General features: G+C 39.6%; 1 protein-coding gene across 2 annotated transcripts in view; it reads right to left on the minus strand.

Moving 5' to 3' along the window:
* Window positions 1-21910, minus strand: part of RBM27 (RNA binding motif protein 27) — an 86422-nt gene that overhangs the window by 51413 nt on the left and 13099 nt on the right. For both annotated transcript variants that reach the window (XM_010344510.3, XM_003933967.4), the window contains exons 2-8: window positions 21294-21412; window positions 17135-17259; window positions 10717-10808; window positions 9848-10041; window positions 8836-9096; window positions 4421-4726; window positions 82-216 (exon numbers count right to left, since the gene is read on the minus strand). In XM_010344510.3, the coding sequence (XP_010342812.1) occupies window positions 82-216; window positions 4421-4726; window positions 8836-9096; window positions 9848-10041; window positions 10717-10808; window positions 17135-17259; window positions 21294-21412 (1232 nt within the window). The remainder of the gene's footprint in view (window positions 1-81; window positions 217-4420; window positions 4727-8835; window positions 9097-9847; window positions 10042-10716; window positions 10809-17134; window positions 17260-21293; window positions 21413-21910) is intronic.

Consider the following 21910-nt stretch of genomic DNA (forward strand, 5'->3'; position numbering starts at 1 on the left):
TTTTTTAAAGGGTAATACTGATATGAGACAACTTGGCTTTTCTATACCCTGTCAATTTTAAGTCAAACAACATGCACTTACGTTCTGACACTGTGTAAAGGAGGTTCTGGGGTAAAGGAGGAGGTAGTCTTGTTCCCACTGATGCAAGATTGGGCACTGCACTTGTCCCAGGCTGGTCACGGCTGTTTATCAAGCTTGATTGTGTTATGGGTGGTCCTACAGATAACAAAAAGTAAAAAGTACAGCATTAACATTTCCTAATAAAAGTGCCATTCTAGGCCGGGCATGGGGGCTCATGCCTGTAATTCCAGCACTTTGAGAGGCCAAGGCAGGCAGACCACTTGAAGTCAAAAGTTTGAGACCAGCTTGACCAACATGGTGAAACCGTCTCTACTAAAAGTACAAAAATAAGCTGGGTGTGGTGGCACACACCTGTAATCCTAGCAACTTGGGAGGCTGAGGCAGAAGAATCACTTGAACCTGGGAGGTGGAGGCTGCAGTGAGCTGAGATCATACCATTGCACTCCAACCTGGGCAACAGAGCAAGACTTCATCTTAAAAAAAAGAAAAAAAAAACCATACTAGTACTAACTTGGATACTCGTATTTAAAATACCTAATTTGGCTCTGAACAGAATTAAGGAATTTGATATATGCAAGCTTAAGCACTGTGAGTTGTATAATTCATTAAAAGTTTTGAACATTCAGGCCGGGCGCAGTGGCTCAAGCCTGTAATCCCAGCACTTTGGGAGGCCGAGGCGGGCGGATCACGAGGTCGAGAGATCGAGACCAACCTGGTCAACATGGTGAAACCCCGTCTCTACTAAAAATACAAAAATTAGCTGGGCATGGTGGCGCGTGCCTATAATCCCAGCTACTCAGGAGGCTGAGGCAGGAGTATTGCCTGAACCCAGGAGGCGGAGGTTGCGGTGAGCCGAGATCGCGCCATTGCACTCCAGCCTGGGTAACAAGAGCGAAACTCCATCTCAAAAAAAAAAAAAAAAAAAAAGTTTTGAACATTCCTAGTTCTAGAACAGGCAAACCTAATCCAGGGTGAAAAAGGGCAGGACTGGTTGCCTCTGTGGGTGAAGGTGAACAATGGCTAAGAAGAGGCTTCCAAAAGCTAGTGACGGTAAAGTTCTACAGAATTCCAGTTAATGATAAGCATGTTTAAGTGTACTGATGTCTACAACATACTGTGAAAATCATCCAAAGTAAAAATAGAGAAATGGAAAGACATGTGCTAACATAAATATAGTAAAATGCTAAGTGTAGAACCTAGATGGTAAGTACACAAGTATAATTCCTTCAACTTTTCTGTTTGCTTCAAACTTTTCATAGTAAAACATCAGGAGAAATAGTATTCTTGAATTTAACTTTTAAATAGATTATGTTCCACACTGAGATAATGTTCTTTATTTTAGAGTTTCTATATATAAAATGATGTTGCTTTATCTGGGAAATAAAATCTCAGCTTGAGCTTCACAATTATACTGTTTATGTGATAATATTAAAAATATTCACATATGACCTGGGCACAGTGGCTCACACCTGTAACCCCAGAACTTTGGGAAGCTGAGGCAGGCAAACTGCTTGAGCCCAGGAGTTTAAGACTAGCCTGAGCAACACAGTGAACCCTGTCTCTACAAAAAAAAGTCCAAAAAAATTTAGCCAGGCATGGTGGCACATGCCAGTAGTCCCAGCTACTCAGGAGGCTGAGGTGGGAGGATCCCTTTAAGCCTGGTAGATGGAGGTTGCAGTAAGTCGTGAGCCAAGATCTCCCCACTGCACTCTAGCCCAGGGGACAGAGTAATATCTTGTCTCAAAAAGAATATGGAAGAAAAAAAATCACAAATGCTAAGTTAAAATACATATATATATGTATTTCTATAGGCCAAACATACACATTAAATCCCTCCAAACATTTACCAACTTTAATAACAAAACATATTCTTCTTTATTTTTATTTGAGACAAGGTCTTGCTCTGTCACCCAGGCTGCAGTGCAGTCAGGCCATCACAGCTCACTGCAGCCTCAACTTCCTGGGCTCAAGCAATCCTCCCACCCCAGCCTTCCAAGCAGCTGGGACTACAAGCACATGCCAACATGCCTAATTTTTGTATTTTTTGTAAAGGTGGGGTTTTTCGCCATGTTGTCCAGGCTGGTCTCAAACTCATGAGCTCAAGTGATCCATCAGCCTCAGGATCCCAAAGTGTTGAGATTACAGGCGTGCACCATTGTGCCTGGCCATAAAATGTATATTCTATAGAATACTTTATGGCAGGGAAGCTCAGGATCGTGCTATACCATTTTTGCAATTTCTTAATTATAATTCTATAATTATGTAATTATTTCAAAATAAAATGTTAAAAAGTAAAGAAATTCGCCGGGCACGGTGGCTCATGCCTGTAATCCCAGCAGTTTGGGAGGCCAAGGCAGGTGGATCACAAGGTCAAGAGATTGAGACCATCCCGGTCAACATGGTGAAACCCTGTCTCTACTAAAAATACAAAAAATTAGCTGGGTGTGGTAGCGCATGCCTGTAATCCCAGCTACTCAGGAGGCTGAGGCAGGAGAATTGCCTGAACCCAGAATGTGGAGGTTGTGGTGAGCCGAGATCGCACCATTGCCCTCCAGCCTGGGTAACAAGAGCGAAACTCCGTCTTGGAAAAGAAAAAAAAAAAAGTAAAGAAATTCATTAAAAGTACTGCTTAGATGAAAGAAAATTATGAACGCCAGGATTCGAAAAACAAAAAAAAAAGTACTGCTTAGATAAACTGAATAGCAATATTTTTAAAAATAATAATTTGCCATCTTTTATTTATTTATTTATTTTTGAGACAGGGTCTGGCTCTGTCACCTAGGCTAGTGTGGAGTGGTATAATCTCAGCTCACTGCAACCTCAGCCTCCCAGGCTCAAGCCATCCTCCAATCTCAGCATCCCAAGTAGCTGGGACTACAGGAATACCCCACCATGCCTGGCTAATTTTTCTATTTTTTTTTGTAGAGATGGGGTTTCACCATCTTGCCTAGCCTGAACTCAAATTCCAGGTTTCAAGCAATCCACCCAACTCGGATCCCAAAGTGCTGGGATTACAAAAATGAGCCACCATGCCCAGCCTAATTTGCCATCTTTTAATGTCTCCAAGTAGATACAATTTTTTTTTTGGAGGAGGAGTCTCACTCCAGCCCAGGCTGGAGTACAGTGGAGCGGTCTTGGCTCACTGCAACCTCTGCCTCGAAGGTTCAAGCAATTATCCTGCTTCAGCCTCCTGAGTAGCTGGAATTACAGGGGAACACCACCCTGCCCAGCTAATTTTTATATTTTTAGTAGAGACAGGGTTTTACCATGTGGGTCAGACTGGTCTGCTGACCTCATGATCCACGTGCCTCAGCCTCCCAAAGCACAGGGATTACAGGTGTGAGCCCCCATGTCCAGTCGATACATATCTTTGCATACATGAAAACAATTCATAATTCCATATGGAAAAAAATTACTCTTTAAAAATTTAGTCTTACTTCTATTTCTACTATGTTGGCAACTGTTAATAACGCTTTTTAATGACCATTTTAAAACATTCTTACTCTTAATTTTGGTGGATGTGATAATGGCATATTGATTTTTTTTTTTAAATAACAAAAACTCCTTAAGAAAAGAGATCCATACTGAAGTACATACTAGTTAAGGGACACGGCATTTAGAATTTACTCCAGCAAAAAAAAAGGAAAAACCCAACCCAAAAAAAAAGTACATGGGAAAGAGGGGAAAATAAATGAGACAAAACAGTTGAATATTGATAATCATTGAGGCTACAGATAATCATTGAGATAACAGTACATGCAACACACATATTATTCTACCCTGAAAACGTCCTTAATAAAAAAATTGTTTAACATTATTTCAATATTCTTGAAGAGATTTTCTTCTAAGACTGGAAAATTTCATAAAACTCCTGACACGTTTTTTCTGTGACACCTTAAAAACCAGCTTTCTTGGCCAGGCGTGGTGGCTCATGCCTGTAATCCTAGCACTTTGGGAGGCCAAGGCAGGAAAGGATTTCTTGAGGCCAGGAGTTCAAGACCAACCTGGACAACATAATGAGACCCCATCTCTAAAGAAAAACTAACTAACTAAATAAATACAAACAAACTGGCTTTCCTAAGACAACTAGATTTGACTGCAGGTCAAAATAGGTGAGGCTGCTAAACACAAAATTTACACTGTGGTAATACAAACGACACCATGCAATAATGGATGGAAAAAAGAAAAGAACAGCATCTTAATTACGGGAATATATTCCAAATTCTATTATGACTCTATTTTTCAAACACTTTAAACGAATATCAAGTTAGCTAAAAGGGATGAGTTTCTTCTAAATAGGATTCTCCACTAAAGAAAAATTCAACAGATATATACTTACTTGGTATGGGAAGCACAACGGATGGTGGAGGCTGACCGTGTCCTTGAGGAACAGGAAGTCTCATACTGTGGCCGGGGCCTGGACCTGGGCCCGGGCCTGGACCTGGGCCCGGGCCTGGGCCTGGGCCTGGGCCTGGGCCTGGGCCTGGCATTGGAGGCATTAACATTCCAGGAGGCGGTGGAGGAGGAAGCCCAGGAGGAGGGGGTGGGAAAGGAATCATACTCGGCAGAGCAACTTCATCAACAACTAGGGGATCGTTTCCATGATCAAACTGACAAAGATCACCAAGTACACAAAATCCTCTTTCTGTGGAAAAAAGAATTAAAAAAAAATCTTCTTATGAACTACTTAAAGCTCAGAAAACAAAATATGCCCCTGAAAAACACATCAATCCCATTTACAAAGTGGTTTTCTCCAAAGAATCCAAAGTATCAGTGTTACTCTGTTAAGCATCACATATCCCCAAGGTAGAGAGGCATGTGTACTCTCTACTTTTTTTTTTTTTCTTCTCATGACACCTAAGGAAGATACTCTCTACTTTTTATACTATGAGACTATGACTTGTTGAGACAGCAAATAAGAGTCAAGAATAAGTTACCAACTACCATTAGACTAAACCATTTGCAATGAAGTTTTCAGATATTTTAAGCAAGTATCAATTTAGCAAAGGATTGGGGTAGGGGAAAAGAAGGGCCTTGACCTAGATTATTTAACCTCAATGACCTATTGTCATTACATTGTTCTAAAGCAACCATTATTATTCAATGGACATTATGTACTAAGTTATCATTTGCAGCACTGTTCCTAGTAGAAAAATAATAGAAACATCCCAAACATACATCAATAAGGAATAAATTAAACATATGTTTATACATAAAGAATACTAAGGCCGGGCGCGGTGGCTCACGCCTGTAATCCCAGCACTTTGGGAGGCTGAGGCGGGTGGATCACGAGGTCAAGAGATCGAGACCATCCTGGTCAACATGGTGAAACCCCGTCTCTACTAAAAATATAAAAATTAGCTAGGCATGGTGGTGTGTGCCTGTAATCCCAGCTACTCAGGAGGCTGAGGCAGGAGAATTGCCTGAACCCAGGAGGCGGAGGTTGCGGTGAGCCAAGATCGCGCCATTGCAATCCAGCCTGGGTAACAAGAGCGAAACTCCGTCTAAAAAAAAAAAAAAGAAAAAAAAAAAGAAAGATCGAGACCATACTGGTCAACATGGTGAAACCCCGTCTCTACTAAAAATACAAAAAAAAAGGCCGGGCGCGGTGGCTCAAGCCTGTAATCCCAGCACTTTGGGAGGCCGAGGCGGGTGGATCATGAGGTCGAGAGATCGAGACCATCCTGGTCAACATGGTGAAGCCCCGTCTCTACTAAAAATACAAAAAATTAGCTGGGCATGGTGGCATGTGCCTGTAATCCCAGTTACTCAGGAGGCTGAGGCAGGAGAATTGCCTGAACCCAGGAGGCGGAGGTTGCGGTGAGCCGAGATCGCGCCATTGCACTCCAGCCTGGGTAAGAAGAGCGAAACTCCGTCTCGAAAAAAAAAAAAAAAAAAAAAAAGAATACTAAGGCCGGGCACAGTGGCTCATGCCTGTAATCCCGGTACTTTGGGAGGCCGAGGCAGGCAGATCATGAGGTCAGGAGTTCGAGACCAGCCTGACCAATAGGATAAAAGCCCGTCTCTACTAAAAATATAAAAATTAGCTGGCTGTGGTGGCAGGCGCCTGCAGTCCTAGCTACTCGGCAGGCTGAGGCAAAAGAGTCAGTTGAACCTAGGAGGCAGAGGCTGCAGTGAGCCGAGATCGCACCACTCTACTGCAACCTGGGCAATAGACAGAGACTCCATCTCAAAAGAAAAAAATAAAAAAGAATACTAAGAAGAGGGGCTGGGTGCTGTGGCTCATGCCTGTAATCCCAGCACTTAGGGAGGCCAAGGAAGGCAGACCATGAGGTCAAGAGATGGAGACCATCCTAGCCAACACGGTGAAACCCTGTCTCTACTAAAAATATAAAAATTAGCTGGGCATGGTGGCATGTGCCTGTAGTCCCACCTACTTGGGAGGCTGAGACAGGATAATCACTTGAACTCAGGTGGCAGAGGTTGCAGTGAGCTGAGATTGCACCACTGCATTCTATCCTGGGCAACAGAATGAGACTCTGTCTCGTTTAAAAAAAAAAAAAAAAAGAATACTAAGTATTGAGGAAGCTCTTTATGTTTTAACATAGGATGAATGCCAGGAAATACTGCTAAGTGAAAAATTATGCAGAAGTATGAGTAGTATACTTTTATGTAAAAAAAAAGTGGGGAAAATGTGTATATGTATTTATTTATGTACAAATGCACAGACTATGTTTGGAAAGATACATAACACATTCGTAACACTACATTGGCCTTGGGAAGGAGAATTCTGCGGCTAAAAGATCAGGGTCAGAATGAGGTAGTTCTTGAATTATGATTTGACTCTATTCCCTACTTTAAAATACGTAAAACATAACAGGGCATGGTGGCTCATGCCTGTAATCCCAGCACTTTGGGAGGCTGAAGCGGGTGGATCACAAGGTCAGGAGTTCAAGACTAGCCTGGCCAAGATGGTAAAACTTGTCTCTACTAAAAACACACAAAAAATTAGCTGGACGTGGTGGCAGGCTGCCACCTGTAGATTTCAGGGAGGCACCTGTAATCCCAGCTATTCGGGAGTCTGAGGCAGAGAATTGCTTAAACCCAGGAAGCAGAGGTTGCAGTAAGCCAAGATCGCACCACTCACTGCACTCCAGCCTGGGCAACAAAGCAAGACTCTATCCCTAAATAAATAAAAATAAGTAAAATGTAAAAACATATGCATTCTATATTTATAGAAAAAAATTATGGTGTCTGTGACTTGCTTGAAATAATACAGGCCACAGAAGTGAGTGGGAGTATAAATTCAACAACATTCCCAATGAGTTGGTATCTATTTAAACGATGTAATGAATACACTGGGGTTAAGCATATCATTTTATCAACTTTTATGAATATTTAAATACTTCCATAATAAAAATTTAAAAGAAATACACATACACGGATTCATTCATTCAAATGGAAAGTCAGCAAATTAAGTAAATTCCCAGCACCAAACAGTACTAAAAAAAATAACAATTCCTGGCCAGGTGTGGTGGCTCATGCCGGTAATTCCAGTACTTCGGGAGGCTGAGGCAGGTGGATCACGAGGTCAGGAGTTCGAGAAAAGCCTGGCCAACATAATGAAACCCCGTCTCTACTAAAAATACAAAAATTAGCTGGGCGTGGTGGCAGGCACCTGTAATCCTAGCTACGGAGGAGGCTGACGCAGGAGACTCACTTCAGCCTGGAAGGTGGATGTTGCAGGAAGCCAAGATCACGCCACTGCACACCAGCCCAGGCAACAGTGAGAGAATCCATCTCAAAATAAATAAATAAATAAAATAAAAATAACAATTCCAGGGGGCAGGGTGGGGTTTTAAATAATAATAGTAATTCCTGGCCAGGCACGGTGGCTCACACCTATAATCCCAGCACTTTGGGAGGCTGAGGTGGGTGGATCACTTGAAGTCAGGAGTTCAAGACAAGCCTGACCAACATGGTGAAACCCTGTCTCTTACTAAAAATACAAAAATTAGCCGGGCGTGGTGACCCATGCCTGTAATTCCAGCTACTCAGGAGGCTGAGGCAGGAAAACTGCTTGAAACTTGGAGGCAGAGGCTGCAGTGAGCCAAGACAGTGCCACTGCACACTAGCCTGGGGGACAGAGCGAGATGGTTTCCAAAAAAAAAATTATAATTACTAGTGTCTACGAAATTTTATGATATACTATAGTATACAGTGTTTGAAAAAACGAGAACATCAAAAACAAACAAAAATCTTAAAAAGGGTAAAATTTAAATATTCTCTTAACAAGAGACAAGTAAATCAAAATTAAATCAAACAAGTAAATAAGCATATGGTGAAAGAGATTCTCCTCCCCACTCATCCCTTTTAACAAAATTTGGACTACAGGCACATCACGGTGACTCACACCTATAATCCCAGCACTTTGGGAGGCCAAGGCGGGCATATCACCTGTCAGGAGTTTGAGACCAGCCTGAACAAAATGGCAAAACCCTGTCTCTACCAAAATCACAAAAGTTAGCCAGGCATGGTGGCACGCACCTGTAATCCCAGCTACTTGGGAGGCTGAGGCAGGAGAATCACTTGAATCCAGGAGGTGGAGGTTGCAGTGAGCCAAGACTGCATCACTGCACTACATCCTGGGCAACAGAGCAAGCCTCTGACTTAAAAAAAAAAAAAAAAAAAAAAAAAAAAATTGGACTATAACTAAAAGATATGCAATATATGCAACATTTGCTTTGCTAGTACTTTTGGGCACAATATGAGAGAAAAGGTGGGAATTTTTACCATCATAATCTCTGCATCGCCTCTTTGGTGGTAGGTTTCGACCAAAAGAATTGGAAGAGCTGTGATTGTTATAGTAATTAGACCAACTCTCAGTTGTGTTTTCAGAGTGGTGAGCAGGTGCGATCACAGTAACAGTGCTGGGAATAGACTGTGCCCCAGAGGAATACTGCTCAGAAGAGTTTGGAGGTGGTGCAGACACAGGCACATAGGAACTCTCCAAGTCGTTCCTTTCACTCTTAAACTTCGATCTTTCCCTGTGCTCTGTTTGGAGACAAAATTAAAAACAAAAAACAAAGAGAACAGATATTTCATGTTCTTGATGTTTATTTACTCACATAGAACAGAAAAGATGAGAATGTTGAATTAAACTTGTTGAGCTATCCCGATTTCACACTGCTCTCTTTATTAATATATACTAAAAGCAGGAACATCAACAATGTGACATATCTTGGGCAAGAACTCGTGCAAAATCATCTTTATAGTATCAACATCAGTTACACTTAATGAAAAAGAGTCAGTTTCTCCACCGATATTAATAAGAAGGTTACCTATAAACTGACTTCCAAACTTGTATCTCAGGAAATGTGTGGTTGAGATCCCAGTAATCCACTTATTTTTTTTTAATTTTATAAACTTTAAGCACCCTTACAGCAAATCAATTACTTTCAGAAAACCAAATAAAATAACAAAAGCAGACAACCTTCTTCCTCAAGTGATAGCTTTATTGATTAAAGAATATTTGTATCAATTACATAAAATGAGTTAAGTCTAGATATGTACAATGATACACACTTATGAATAGCTCCTTTTTAATCAAACTCCCTTGACTCCATCCTGAGAATACAGCCCTGTTTTCTAACAAAATGAATATTGAGTTTCTTGAGACAATTTCAGTTTTTACATTGCTTAGATCTATTAAAGGTACATCTATCTTTAAGCTAATTTCTTGTACCCTTGAGATAGAGACAGATAAGCAACTATAGAGTTCTTAGGAAGACATTCATCTACTCACCAACATTCCTATTTGGATCCCGGTCTTTGCTGCGCCCCCTACTTCGGCTTCTACTACGACTCAGGCCTCGGCTCTTACTCCGACTCTTACTCCTAGCTCTTCTCCAGTCATACTTCTCACGGTACAATTCATTCCGCTCATAGTACCGGTCATAGTCTCTCCACTTCCCATCTTCTCTTTTTTTCTCACGTGTCCTATAATATACAGATATAAAAGCCATATACAGGCTATAGAAACCAAGTCTGCAAACAAATCTGTAGCATAAAATACTATCCTTGTGTTATCCAAATGTGTAATATCTATGCTTTTTTATAAAGTTGCAAAACTACCACATAATTCCTCTAATACATACAGAGAGAAGAAAAACATCCCTTTTGCAATTATACTGGGTGGGGAGAATGAAAAAAAGAGGTGAATTCAAAATATAGGGAGGGGAGGGGATGGGAAAACAGAAATTTTGAACTAAAAAAGAAAAAAGGCTCAAAACAAAGTGTTTCTAAACAAAGACCAATTTTTATTTTAGACTGATGATTCAATATACAAGTTGTACTATTTGTCATAAAAAATGACACAGATCATTTTAATACTGAGCACCCCTAACCAAATGGAACATTTCATTAATATTCTCTAAGGGGACTGCTCCCACCCCTGAGCTCTTGGGGAAAACACATACAATGACTATTTATAAAAGGAAGAGAAAATAAGACGAAGACAAAAAACAAAGAATGAAAGAAAGAAAACATCCTCTTTCTTCAATGAGTTTACAGAGAGGAGTTAGTATATATGTTAAAAAAAATCCCTTTAGTGCCCTTGCAAGGCAACTAAAAAGTGAGTTATCAATGTCTTCCTCACTAAAGATAAACACGAACCTTCGTTCACTAGATTCTGAACGAGTCTTCTGGGGACTAGGATATTTCTTTTTTCTGCCATCTCGTTCTTCCTCTGCTGGCTCCTGAAATACCTATATGAAAATATTGATTAGAAATAAAAGCAGGGCCAGACATGGGGGCTCATGCCTGTAATCCCAACACTTTAGGAGGTCCAGGTAGGAAGACTGCTTGAGGCCAGGAGATTGAGACCAGCCTGAGAAACACATCAAGACTCCATCTCTACTAAAAAGAATAAATAAAATAAGATAGCTGGGCATGGTGGCATGCACCTATAGTTCTAGCTACTCAGGAGGCCAATAAGGGAGGACTGCTTGAACCCAGGAGTTCAAGGCTGCATACAGCCACGATCACATCACTGTACCGCAGGCTGGGCGACGGAGTGAGGCCCTTCTCAAAAACAAACAAGAAAAGAAATGAGAATGATCCCTCTTGACTGGGCACAGTGGCTCACACCTATAATACCAATACTTTGGTTGGCCAAGGTGGGCGGATCGCTTGAGGTCAGGAGTTCGAGACCAGCCTGGCCAACATGGTGAAACCCCCCTCTCTACTAAAAATACAAAAATTAGCTGGGCATGGTGGTACGTGCCTGTAGTACCAGCTACTTGGGAGGCTGAGGCAGGACAATCACTTGAACCTGGGTGGTGGAGGTTGCAGTGAGCCAAGATGGTGCCACTACACTTCAGCCAGAATGACAGAGCGAGACTCTATCTCCAAAAAAAAAAAAAGGTCTCCCTATAAATTATGAAACACATCATCTACCTGATAATATTTCTAGCACGAGAGAAGGCACAAGCAAATGCACTGAAACACTAAAGTCAAATCACATCCAAAAGAGTTAGGCAACAGCAGAAATAAAAAAGATGCTCAGATTACTTCAACAAGCAGATTTTTCTTTTCTTTTTTTTGAGGCAGAGTCTCACTATGTTGCCCAGGCTAGAGTACAGTGGCACAATCTTGGCTCACTGCAACCTCAGCCTCCCAAGTAGCTGGGATTACAGATGACTGTCACCATGCCCAACTAATTTTTGTATTTTTAGTAGAGACAGGGTTTCATCAATGTTGGTCAGGCTGGTCTTGAACTCCTCACTTCAGGTGATCCACCCGCCTCAGCCTCCCAAAGTGCTAGGATTACAGGTGTGAGCCACCGTGCCCAGCCTTAGTATGTTGATATTTTAATGTTAATTTAAGTAGGGAATGGTAGTGTAGAAAAAGTACAAACAATACATTCTTCAAATTAAAATAGCAAATCTCTAAGTATCATATAGTAAAATGATTATGTTTTCCTCATAATGAAATATATATACATATATAATTCATTTGAAGAGCACTTTACATTTATTTCACAGAAAAAGTTTTAGGAAAAAAATGGTTAAATTAACTAATGCTATAAAACTACGTAATTGGCACCATCTCAGCTCACTGCAGCCTCTGCCTCCTGGAGAACCAGGGATTTTTATTACTATCTTTGAACAACTTTATCTCAAACTGAATATATAGTCGTTAGTAGAGAAAGGTGAAATAAGGTCACTTGCAAGAGCTAAAAAAATACTCATCTAATGAAGAAGGTCACTGACAAATACACAAATCAGAAAGTGAGTGAATGGACTAAGAGATAATTTAATAAAATTCAGGCAACATAAAATGGCAGCTACAATATGGCAACCATATGGCAGCAAAATCACTACACAGTCATTAGACTACACCTAAAAATCATTCTCTCTCCCAATTCACGGAGATACGGAGGATATACTACTCCACTGGGATGCAAACAGCAAAATCCAGACAGTAAAAAACTCTATGGGACAAATGATTGAATGTCTTCATAAAATAAAATTTAAGGAAAAAGATGAGGTAAAGAAAAGAGGAATGAAGGTAGTATGCTTCATAAATCATGGCACACATCTACCAAGTTGTTTCTTCAGAAGCAGGATGAGTTGGTGCCAATGATCCAAATTCTCCTACCCTTGTGATCAATACTCTAATTAGAAAACCACTAATGGAACCCAATATAGCTATAAAGATCAAGGAAGAAAGTTCAAATGGGCAGTCCCTAGATTTGCTTCTCTATACCTTGTTCAGAGCAACTGTTATCAACTAAGCACAGATCAGAAAAAGACAATTAGCCAAAGATATGTGCCACCTGAGACTCCCTTCTGTTCTCGAACAGAAATACTATAAACTATTATGTTTATGCACTATTAAATGAACTAAAATTTATTTCAATAATTACAATTAAGTTATGTATAAAATTTATTAGAAATGAAAGAAAGTTGTCAGTTGGGGTAGCTCTACACAGAAACTGGTATTATCCATTTTTCACAATTCTCAAAACTGTAACTACAAAGATAAAAGTAAGAGAGTATAATAGTTTTGTTTTTTAAAAATTGGTCTTTCAAAACTCAAGATAGATCGTGGTGGTTCATGTCTATAAACCAGCACTTTGGGAGGCCGAGGCAGGCGGATCACCTGAGGTCAGCGCAGTGGCTCACACCTGTAATCCCAGCACTTTGGGAGGCCGAGGGGGGCGGATCACCTGAGGTCAGGCGTTCAAGATCAGCCTCATTAACATGGTGAAACTCCGTCTCTTCTAAAAATAAAAAAAAAATTGCCAGGAGTGGTGGTGAGCACCCGTAATTCCAGCTACTTGGGAAGCTGAGGCAGGAGAATCGCTTGAAACCAGGAGGCAGAGGTTGCAGTGAGCCACTGCACTCCAGCATGGACAACAAGAATGAAACTCCATCTCAAAAAAACATAATAATAATAAACTCAAGATAATGCAAACTTTCTCTTATATTCAAATCAGCTGCCTCTCAATCCGATACCTCTAAATCACTGAACTTCAATGACTGTAACAGACACGTCACAAAAAATTTTAACTGACAAAAGATGTAATCTATACCACAGACCAAAAATTATAAAGTACCAAAGAACAATTTCTATGAAAACACTCAAGAAAACTTTCTTCAATGATCCCAAAAGACTAGCTTCTCCTGGTGAAAGAAAAAAAAAAAGAAAAGTTTCTTCCAACCCTGTCTTGGTGGCTCATGCCTATAATCCCATCACTTTGGGAGGCCGAGGCAAGCATATCACTTAAGGTCAGAAGTTCAAGACCAGCCTGGCCAACATGGTGAAACCCCATCTCTACTAAAAACAAACAAACAAACAAACAAACACACAAAAATCAGGCAGGCATGATGACAAAGCTATAATCCCAGCTACCCAGGAGGCTGAAACAGGATAACTGCCTGAACCTAGAAGGTGCAGGTTGCAGTGAGACTGCTCCATGCACTCCAACCTGGGAGACAGAATGAGACTCCACCTTGAAAAAAAAAAAAAAAAAGTTTCTTCCTATTTCTATTACTTGAAGACACATTCAACAAGCCTCTTCAATTTTAAGAGAACTTGATGAGATAATTACAGGGCAAGATATAAAAACAAAAAAAGGGACAGCAGTCTCAGTTTACCTTAATTAAATATAGCCACATTTTTTTCTTTTAATGTTAGATCAGGTCAATCAGTCTAGCCCTTAGAAATGAATCAAAAATTATAACTAAACGATAGCTAATCCTTAGAAACAATCCTGAAAATGGAGAGGAAAAGAATATTCTATAAAAAAGAAATACTTGGGGACCATGTGTAGTGGCTCATGCCTGTACCCAGCACTTTGGCAGGCCAAGGTAGGAGGATCGCTTTAGCTCAGGCGTTCCTGACCGGCCTGCGCAACACAGTGAGACCCTGTGTCTTAAAAAAAAAAAAAGAAAAAGAAAAAGTTTTTAAAAAGAAAAATATGATTGTAAAATCTGGATAAGAAAAGGTATAAGAGGCCGGGCGCGGTGGCTCAAGCCTGTAATCCCAGCACTTTGGGAGGCTGAGGTGGGTGAATCACAAGGTCGAGAGATCGAGACCAACCTGGTCAACATGGTGAAACCCCGTCTCTACTAAAAATACAAAAAATTAGCTGGGCATGGTGGCGCGTGCCTGTAATCCCAGCTACTCAGGAGGCTGAGGCAGGAGAATTGCCTGAACCTAGGAGGCGGAGGTTGTGGTGAGCCGAGATCGCGCCATTGCACTCCAGCCTGGGTAACAAGAGTTTTGAAACTCCGTCTCAAAAAAAAAAAAAAAGAAAAAAGAAAAAGTATAAGAAAATAAATAGAAAAAATTAAAAAGGGACATTGCTTGGTCAATTGATAAAACTGGATACACATAATACATTAAAGTACTATATGGATGTTACATTTACTGAACTTGATCACAGTATCATAGTTACCTAAGAGAATATCTTTATTCTTACGAAATACACATTGAAGCACTGAGGGGTGAAGAGACACAAAGTATGTGACTTACTACCCAGATGACTGAGAAAAAAATCATGTGGATATTTAAAGAGAGCAGATGGGGCAAATTTTCAGTAAGTATATCTAGAACACATATAATACCAGACAGAGCTTTGGTAAGCAGAGGTGGAAGTTCAAGACCAACCTGAGCGACATATGGAGACTCCATCTCTACCAAAAAAAATTTATCTAGATAGATGTTATACAGGTGTTTGGGGTACTATTCTTGCAAATTTTTTTTTTCAGAGACAGTTTTGCTTTTGTTGCCCAGGCTGGAGTAAAATAGCGCAATGTCAGCTCACTGCAACCTCTGCCTCTCAGGTTCAAGTGATTCTCCTGCCTCAGTCTCCCAAGTAACTGGGATTACAGGTGCCTGTCACCACGCCCAGCTAACTTTAGACAGTGTTTCCCATGTTGGCCAGGCTGACCTCAAACTCCTGACCTCAGGTGATCTGCTCGCCTTGGCCTCCCAAAATGCTGGGATTATAGGCGTGAGCCACCTCACCCAGCTTCTTGTAATTTTTATTTAAGTTTAAAATTATTTCTAAATTAAAATTTTACTTTACCTTCAGAATAAATGTAATAAAAATAAATATTGGGAAATATTTCTGCATGATAACTGAAATTTATGTGCCAGGCACTGGACTAGAAATTACATATATATATATATATATATATATATATATATGAAAAGAAAAGGAAAGGAAAAAGAAAAAAACAAAAAGAAATTTTAAAAATTACATATATATGTACATAATCTCACTTAATCCTCAGTGAGTACTACTCTGATCCTCATTTTACTGACATCAAAGTGAGACAGAGAAGTTAACTTGTAGAGCTGCTATTTTAACTCATGCAACCCGATTACAGAATCCACATTCTTATATACTATATTGTCTGCATATAAAAGGAAGTACAAGTGAACTCTGTAAAATTTCCTTCTTGGCTCAAACAATTAGGTTACCATCTATAACCATGTTTTTAAACTTTTTTTTTTTTTTTAGACAGAGTTTCACTCTTGTTACCCAGGCTGGAGTGCAATGGCGCCATCTCGGCTCACCGCAACCTCCTCCTCCTGGGTTCAGGCAATTCTCCTGCCTCAGCCTCCTGAGTAGCTGGGATTACAGGCACGCGCCACCATGCCCAGCTAATTTTTTGTATTTTTAGTAGAGACGGGGTTTCACCGTGTTGACCAGGATGGTCTCGATCTCTTGACCTCGTGATCCACCCGCCTCGGCCTCCCAAAGTGCTGGGATTACAGGCTTGAGCCACCGCGCCCGGCCCATGTTTTTAAACTTTAATATTATTAGGCCAGGTGTGGTGGCTCAAGCCTGTAAACCCAGCCTTTTGGGAGGCCGAGGAGGGTGGATCACAAGGTCAGGATTTCAAGATCAGCCTGGCCAACATAGTGAAACCCAGTCTCTACTACAACTACAAAAATTAGCCAAGCATGGAGGGGAGCACCTGTCATCCCAGCTACTTGGGAGGCTGAGGCAGGAGAGTGGCTTGAATCTGGGAAGTGGAAGTTGCAGCAAGCTGAGATCTGGCCACTGCACTCCAGCCTGGGCAACACAGTGAGGACTCTGTCTCAAAAAACAACAACAAAAAAAAAAACCTCTCTTTCCAATGTTAACAGTGATGTTCACAATTACATTAGCTATTTTTTAAAATTCTATATAACCAAAAAGTGTAACTGGTTTCTCTATATACGTGAAAATGTGTTACCTAATGACTTCTCTTGAGGTTTTGTTAATAGTTTACTTTCAGTCAATCCTCTATCTTTAACTAAGTTTTCTTTTTCTAAAAGTCACCGGATAAGACTTCTCTGACTTCCTCAATAGTGCTAAAATATTTCTTGGATCTCTAAATAAGCCATCTGAAACTTCTCCAACTCTTCAATCCAAAAGAACTACGAAATCCTGATGAACAATCTATACCATGCCTAAAATCCAGAAACTTTAATCAACAGACAATTACTTTTTAAAGGTTCAACTTCCAACTAAGGATACTAGTGACAGGATCTAAGAGGCCCCACAAGCAAGAGAAAAATTTTGCATTACCTCTTCTTTAATTTCTTCTTTTTCTTGAACTAGTGGTTTTGGCTCAGACTTAACTGGTTCCAAAGGTGGAAGGTAGTTCTTAGTATAGAGACTTTCAAATAGTTTGTCCACAAAACCTGAAGTTTCTAAGGAGAAGAAATAACATTTACATGTTGCACAAACAAAAAAGCAAAAATTTGGTAACACATTGTTAGCAAAGCTTAGGAAAACAGGACATCTTGTACACTGCTAATAGGACTAAAAATGAGTCCTACCTTACGGAAGAGAATCCCACTTCCAGGTTTTTTAATCCTTCTGACGTACTTGCAAATGATATATATGTAAGATTATTTGTTGGAGTATGTAATAGCAAAAGATCAAAAACAACTCAAATTTCCATGAATAAGAGACTAGTTATATAAACTATGGGACATCTATACAATAGAATACATGGCAGCTGTAAAAAGAAAGAATACTGATAATACCTGATCTCAAAGATGTAGGAGTATATATTTGTATGTGTTTCTATCTAGCTGCATAAAAAAATTGAAAGGAAATAAAAACCAACAAAATTGTGTACCGTAGGTGGGAAGGAAGTGGATGTAAAACAGTTAAGAAACTTTCAAGATATACCTTTATATTGTTGGATTAAAGGCACTGCCTACTCAAAAAACTTAACTGAAATTTTTTATCAGTTGAAATGTTTATTGATATGAGAATTATATGAAACAAATTTTTTGTGTTTTACTTAAAGGGTGCTCTGTTTCAAACTTTCTCAGACAACTGAATGGGAGAACCAGATTAATTTACTGAAAGTACTAATGTCAAATATTTATACTGCTTTTTTTATTTTTGAGACAGAGTCTTGCTGTTGCCCAAGCTGGAGTGCAGTGGCGCGATCTTGGCTCACTACAACCTCCGTGCCTCCTGGGTTCAAGTGATTCTCCTGCCTCAGCCTCCTGAGCAGGTGGGATTACAGGCGTGTGCTACCACGCCCAGCTAATTTTTGTATTTTTAGTAGAGACAGGGTTTCACCATGTTGGCCAGGCTGGTCTCGAACTTCTGACCTCAGGTGATCTGCCTGCGTCAGCCTCCCAAAGTGCTGAGATTACAGGCATGAGCCACCAGATCTGGCCTATGTCTCATCACAACCAAATATAAATAACTTTCTTTTGTCCTATCCTAAGGAATAGCTAAAGAGCATATTAAAAGCACGACACAAACTCTGCTTACGCTGCAATTATTACATCTTTTACATAGAAGCTATTTCTAAAATGTCATCTTTTCTACAGAAAAGCATCTTCTTATAAATTTCTTTACACCACTAATTTGTGTAGTAAGCATTTTTCCATGGTTACAAAACTGTTAGCTCTCATTAACTATTACATATAAACTTAAGATAATAATCAGACCTTCAAAAGCCTCTACAAACAGAATACTTTCTACTTATAACTATTTTTTAAAACAATTTATAACATATTACCTTTTGTAATCTGAAAGACACATAGCTCAATTTTTAAAAAGCAAAGATAAACAACTACTATTAAACAATATTTTCTGGGAAACCAAAGAGTTTGAAAAAAATAAAAAATAATTAAAAATAAAAGCGATATTCAAGGTACACTAATAAATTTTTAAAATATTATATATCATTATAAAAAAGTATGTTCACTTAATACTATTTTAAGATGCAATATAAACATAGGCATAAGTCTACAGTTGCACTGTCCAATATAGTAGCCACTAGCCACATGTAGCTCCTTGAATTTGAGTTTAAATTAATAAAAATAAGTTTAAAAATCAATTTCAGGCCGGGCGCAGTGGCTCACGCCTGTAATACCAGTACTCTGGGAGGCCGAGGTGGGCGGATCACGAGGTCAAGAGATCCAAGACCATTCTGGCCAACATGGTAAAACCCTATCTCTACTAAAAATACAAAAATTAGCTGGGCATGGTGGCATGCGCCTGTAGTCCCAGCTACTCGGGAGGCTGAGGCAGAAGAATCACTTGAACCTGGGAGGCAGAGGTTGTAGTGAGCCGAGATTATGCCACTGCTCTCCAACTGGGTGACAGAGCAAGACTGCATCTCAAAAAAAAAAAAAAAAAAAAAAAAAAATTAATTTCTGGCCAGGTGCAGTGGCTCACGCCTGTAATCCCTACACTTTGCCAGGCCAATGCAGGTGGATCACTTGAGACCAGGAGTTCGAGATCAGCCTAGCCAACATGGTGAAACACTGTCTACTAAAAATACAAAAATTATCCAGGCGTGGTGGCACGTGCCTATAATCCTAGCTACTGGGAAGGCTGAGGCAGGAGAATCACCTGAACCCAGGAGGTAGAGGTTATAGTAAGCCGAGATTACACCACTGTACTCCAGCCTGGGCAACAAGAGCAAAACTTTGTCTCAAAAAAAAAAAAAAATCAATTTCTCTGGCCTATTAACCACATATCAAGTGCTCAATAACCACATGTGGCTAATGGCTACTGAAATGGAAAAGGAAACAGATACAGACCAAATGCACAAAGTTCTACTGGATAGTACTAGTCTAGAAAGCACACACAAGCAGATAAAAGTGATTTAATCTCTAGTGGCAAACTTATGGTTGCTTATCTTCTTATCCGTTTAAAAATGTTGTGTATAGTTCCTTCTCATATATATTACGTATGTGATTTTTTTTAATTACTAAAATCCTTTCTAACTTTTTATAACAAAGAATTCTTAGACATCTAAACATTCATTTGCCTCTTACCCCAAGTATCTTTACTATGTTTCGCTTTCTCTTTTTTCATTGCTCTACATTTCACAAGACTCATCTTTAATGTAAATTAAGTAATATAAATTAACACATTTACAAAAGAAAACATCTGTACTGGTGAGGAAGTATTTAAGTAGTTATACTGGGAAGAAATTCTGTCAGTATTGTTTTGTTTCTACAAAAAAGCTGTAAAATGCATGAAAAAATATGTAATCCTATGTTTTAGATAGAGAAGACACACTAACTTTTCTCTTTCTCAGTAAATACTTAATTTAAATGGTATCTTCTCATCACCAATAGCTAAATCAACTTTAAATGTGTATTATTCACATTCCTATCCCTCCGTTCAATAATATTTACTGAACATCTTTCATCTACCAAGTGCTATAGATTCCAAGTCTCCACTCTCAACCAAACGAAAGGCAAACAAAGGGTAGAGAGACAGATAAACAGGCAAATAAACCTATGACAGGTGGTGACAAGGCCATGAAAACAACAAAACAGGAGTCAGGCCTTGTAATCCCAGCACTTTGGGATGCCAAGGTGGAGCAGTTGCTTGAGGCAAGTTCAAGGGCCAGCATAGCAGCAAAGTGAGACCCCATCTCTACAAAAATAAAAATACATGAACATAAAAACAAATAAACTAAAAAAGAATACAATAAAATAAATTAAAAAGTAATAAAACAGGGTTGGAAGGAGGAGAGTGAATGGAAGCATGGAGTATACTACACTGTATATAGGGCACTCAGGGGAAACTCCTCTGAGAAGATGACATTTGAAGAGACCAGAAAGAAGCGAGGAAAGAATCCATGTTTCAGGCAAGGGTAAATCGAGTTCAGAGGGCCTGAGTTGGGACCATGTTATTCAAAAAACAGGTAGTCAATGTGGCTACAGTGGAACAAGTAAGGGGGAATAATAGGAGATAAGGTCAGAGTGGCAACAAGGGGAACCTTGAGGAAGCTCTGTAGACCATGGAAACGGACTTGGTAAGAAGATGAAAAGTTAAAGGCACAAAGAGAAGAGGATCACGCACATCTCTTATTGGATATTAAGAAGCCCCATCCAAGGCAGGGAAAACTGATGAGCTCATATCTTAACGAACAGCAAGAATATGCAGCTTCATTATCCTTAAACTGTTATACGTCAATCATCAAGTAGGCCCTGTCAAAAGCTGCAAAAGACCTAATCACCTAAAAAGCATTAGAGCTGCCATTGCCTCAACACAGGAAAGCAGCAAAGAAGGAAATGGATAAAACCAGTTCTAACAAAACATGATAAATAATTAAGTACGAATGGGTATATTCAAGTATTCAAAGGACTCTGACCACTTTCTTTCCTATCAAACTTACATCTCCAAGACTTTTCAGAAGTTTTAAATTTAAAATCTTTAATTCATTACTTGATTGAAGGCCCATAATAATTACCTTTTTGTAAAAAGACATCAAGTTGATCAGCACAAAAGGCTTTTAATTCTTTCTCAGGTTTGTCCTTCTTGACCAGTGCTACAACATAGTTGGCTAAGGCTGAAGGATCAGCATCACATCTAGTTAGACAAAGAGAAAACAAAAATTTTTAAAAACACTTTTTTTCAAACAGTAGTGTCATTAATGAAGTCACCCTTATTTTGGAAAACCAGAGATCAAAACTCTATTCTAAAAAGTGACTGTAAACACCGACAACTTTTATAATAAACATATGCATACTGATTTTCCTTTTGCATTTATTTCTATAAAATGATTAGTATGTGTTCTATTTTTAAGGTTCTAATTATACCAAGGATCTTGGGTGAGCTCTACATTTATTTCTTCTCTCAGTGAAAATAGGGGAAAAGTGGCAATTGACCCCTAAGTTGCTATTTGACTCCCAGCTATAGAAGCTGTCAATAACACCCCCAGGAACTATCTGTTTCAGGTGATCGATGAGCAAAAGGAAAGGAAGTGATGGGACAACTTTCTCCTCTCCTCAAGATACCTCTCTCTACAGCTTAGGCACCAGTATCTAAAAATGGCTATCAGCCCCTCTGCTAATCTCAATGAGTATC

This window comes from Saimiri boliviensis, chromosome 1 (genome assembly GCF_048565385.1).
Source record: "Saimiri boliviensis isolate mSaiBol1 chromosome 1, mSaiBol1.pri, whole genome shotgun sequence".
Classification (NCBI taxonomy): domain Eukaryota; kingdom Metazoa; phylum Chordata; class Mammalia; order Primates; family Cebidae; genus Saimiri; species Saimiri boliviensis.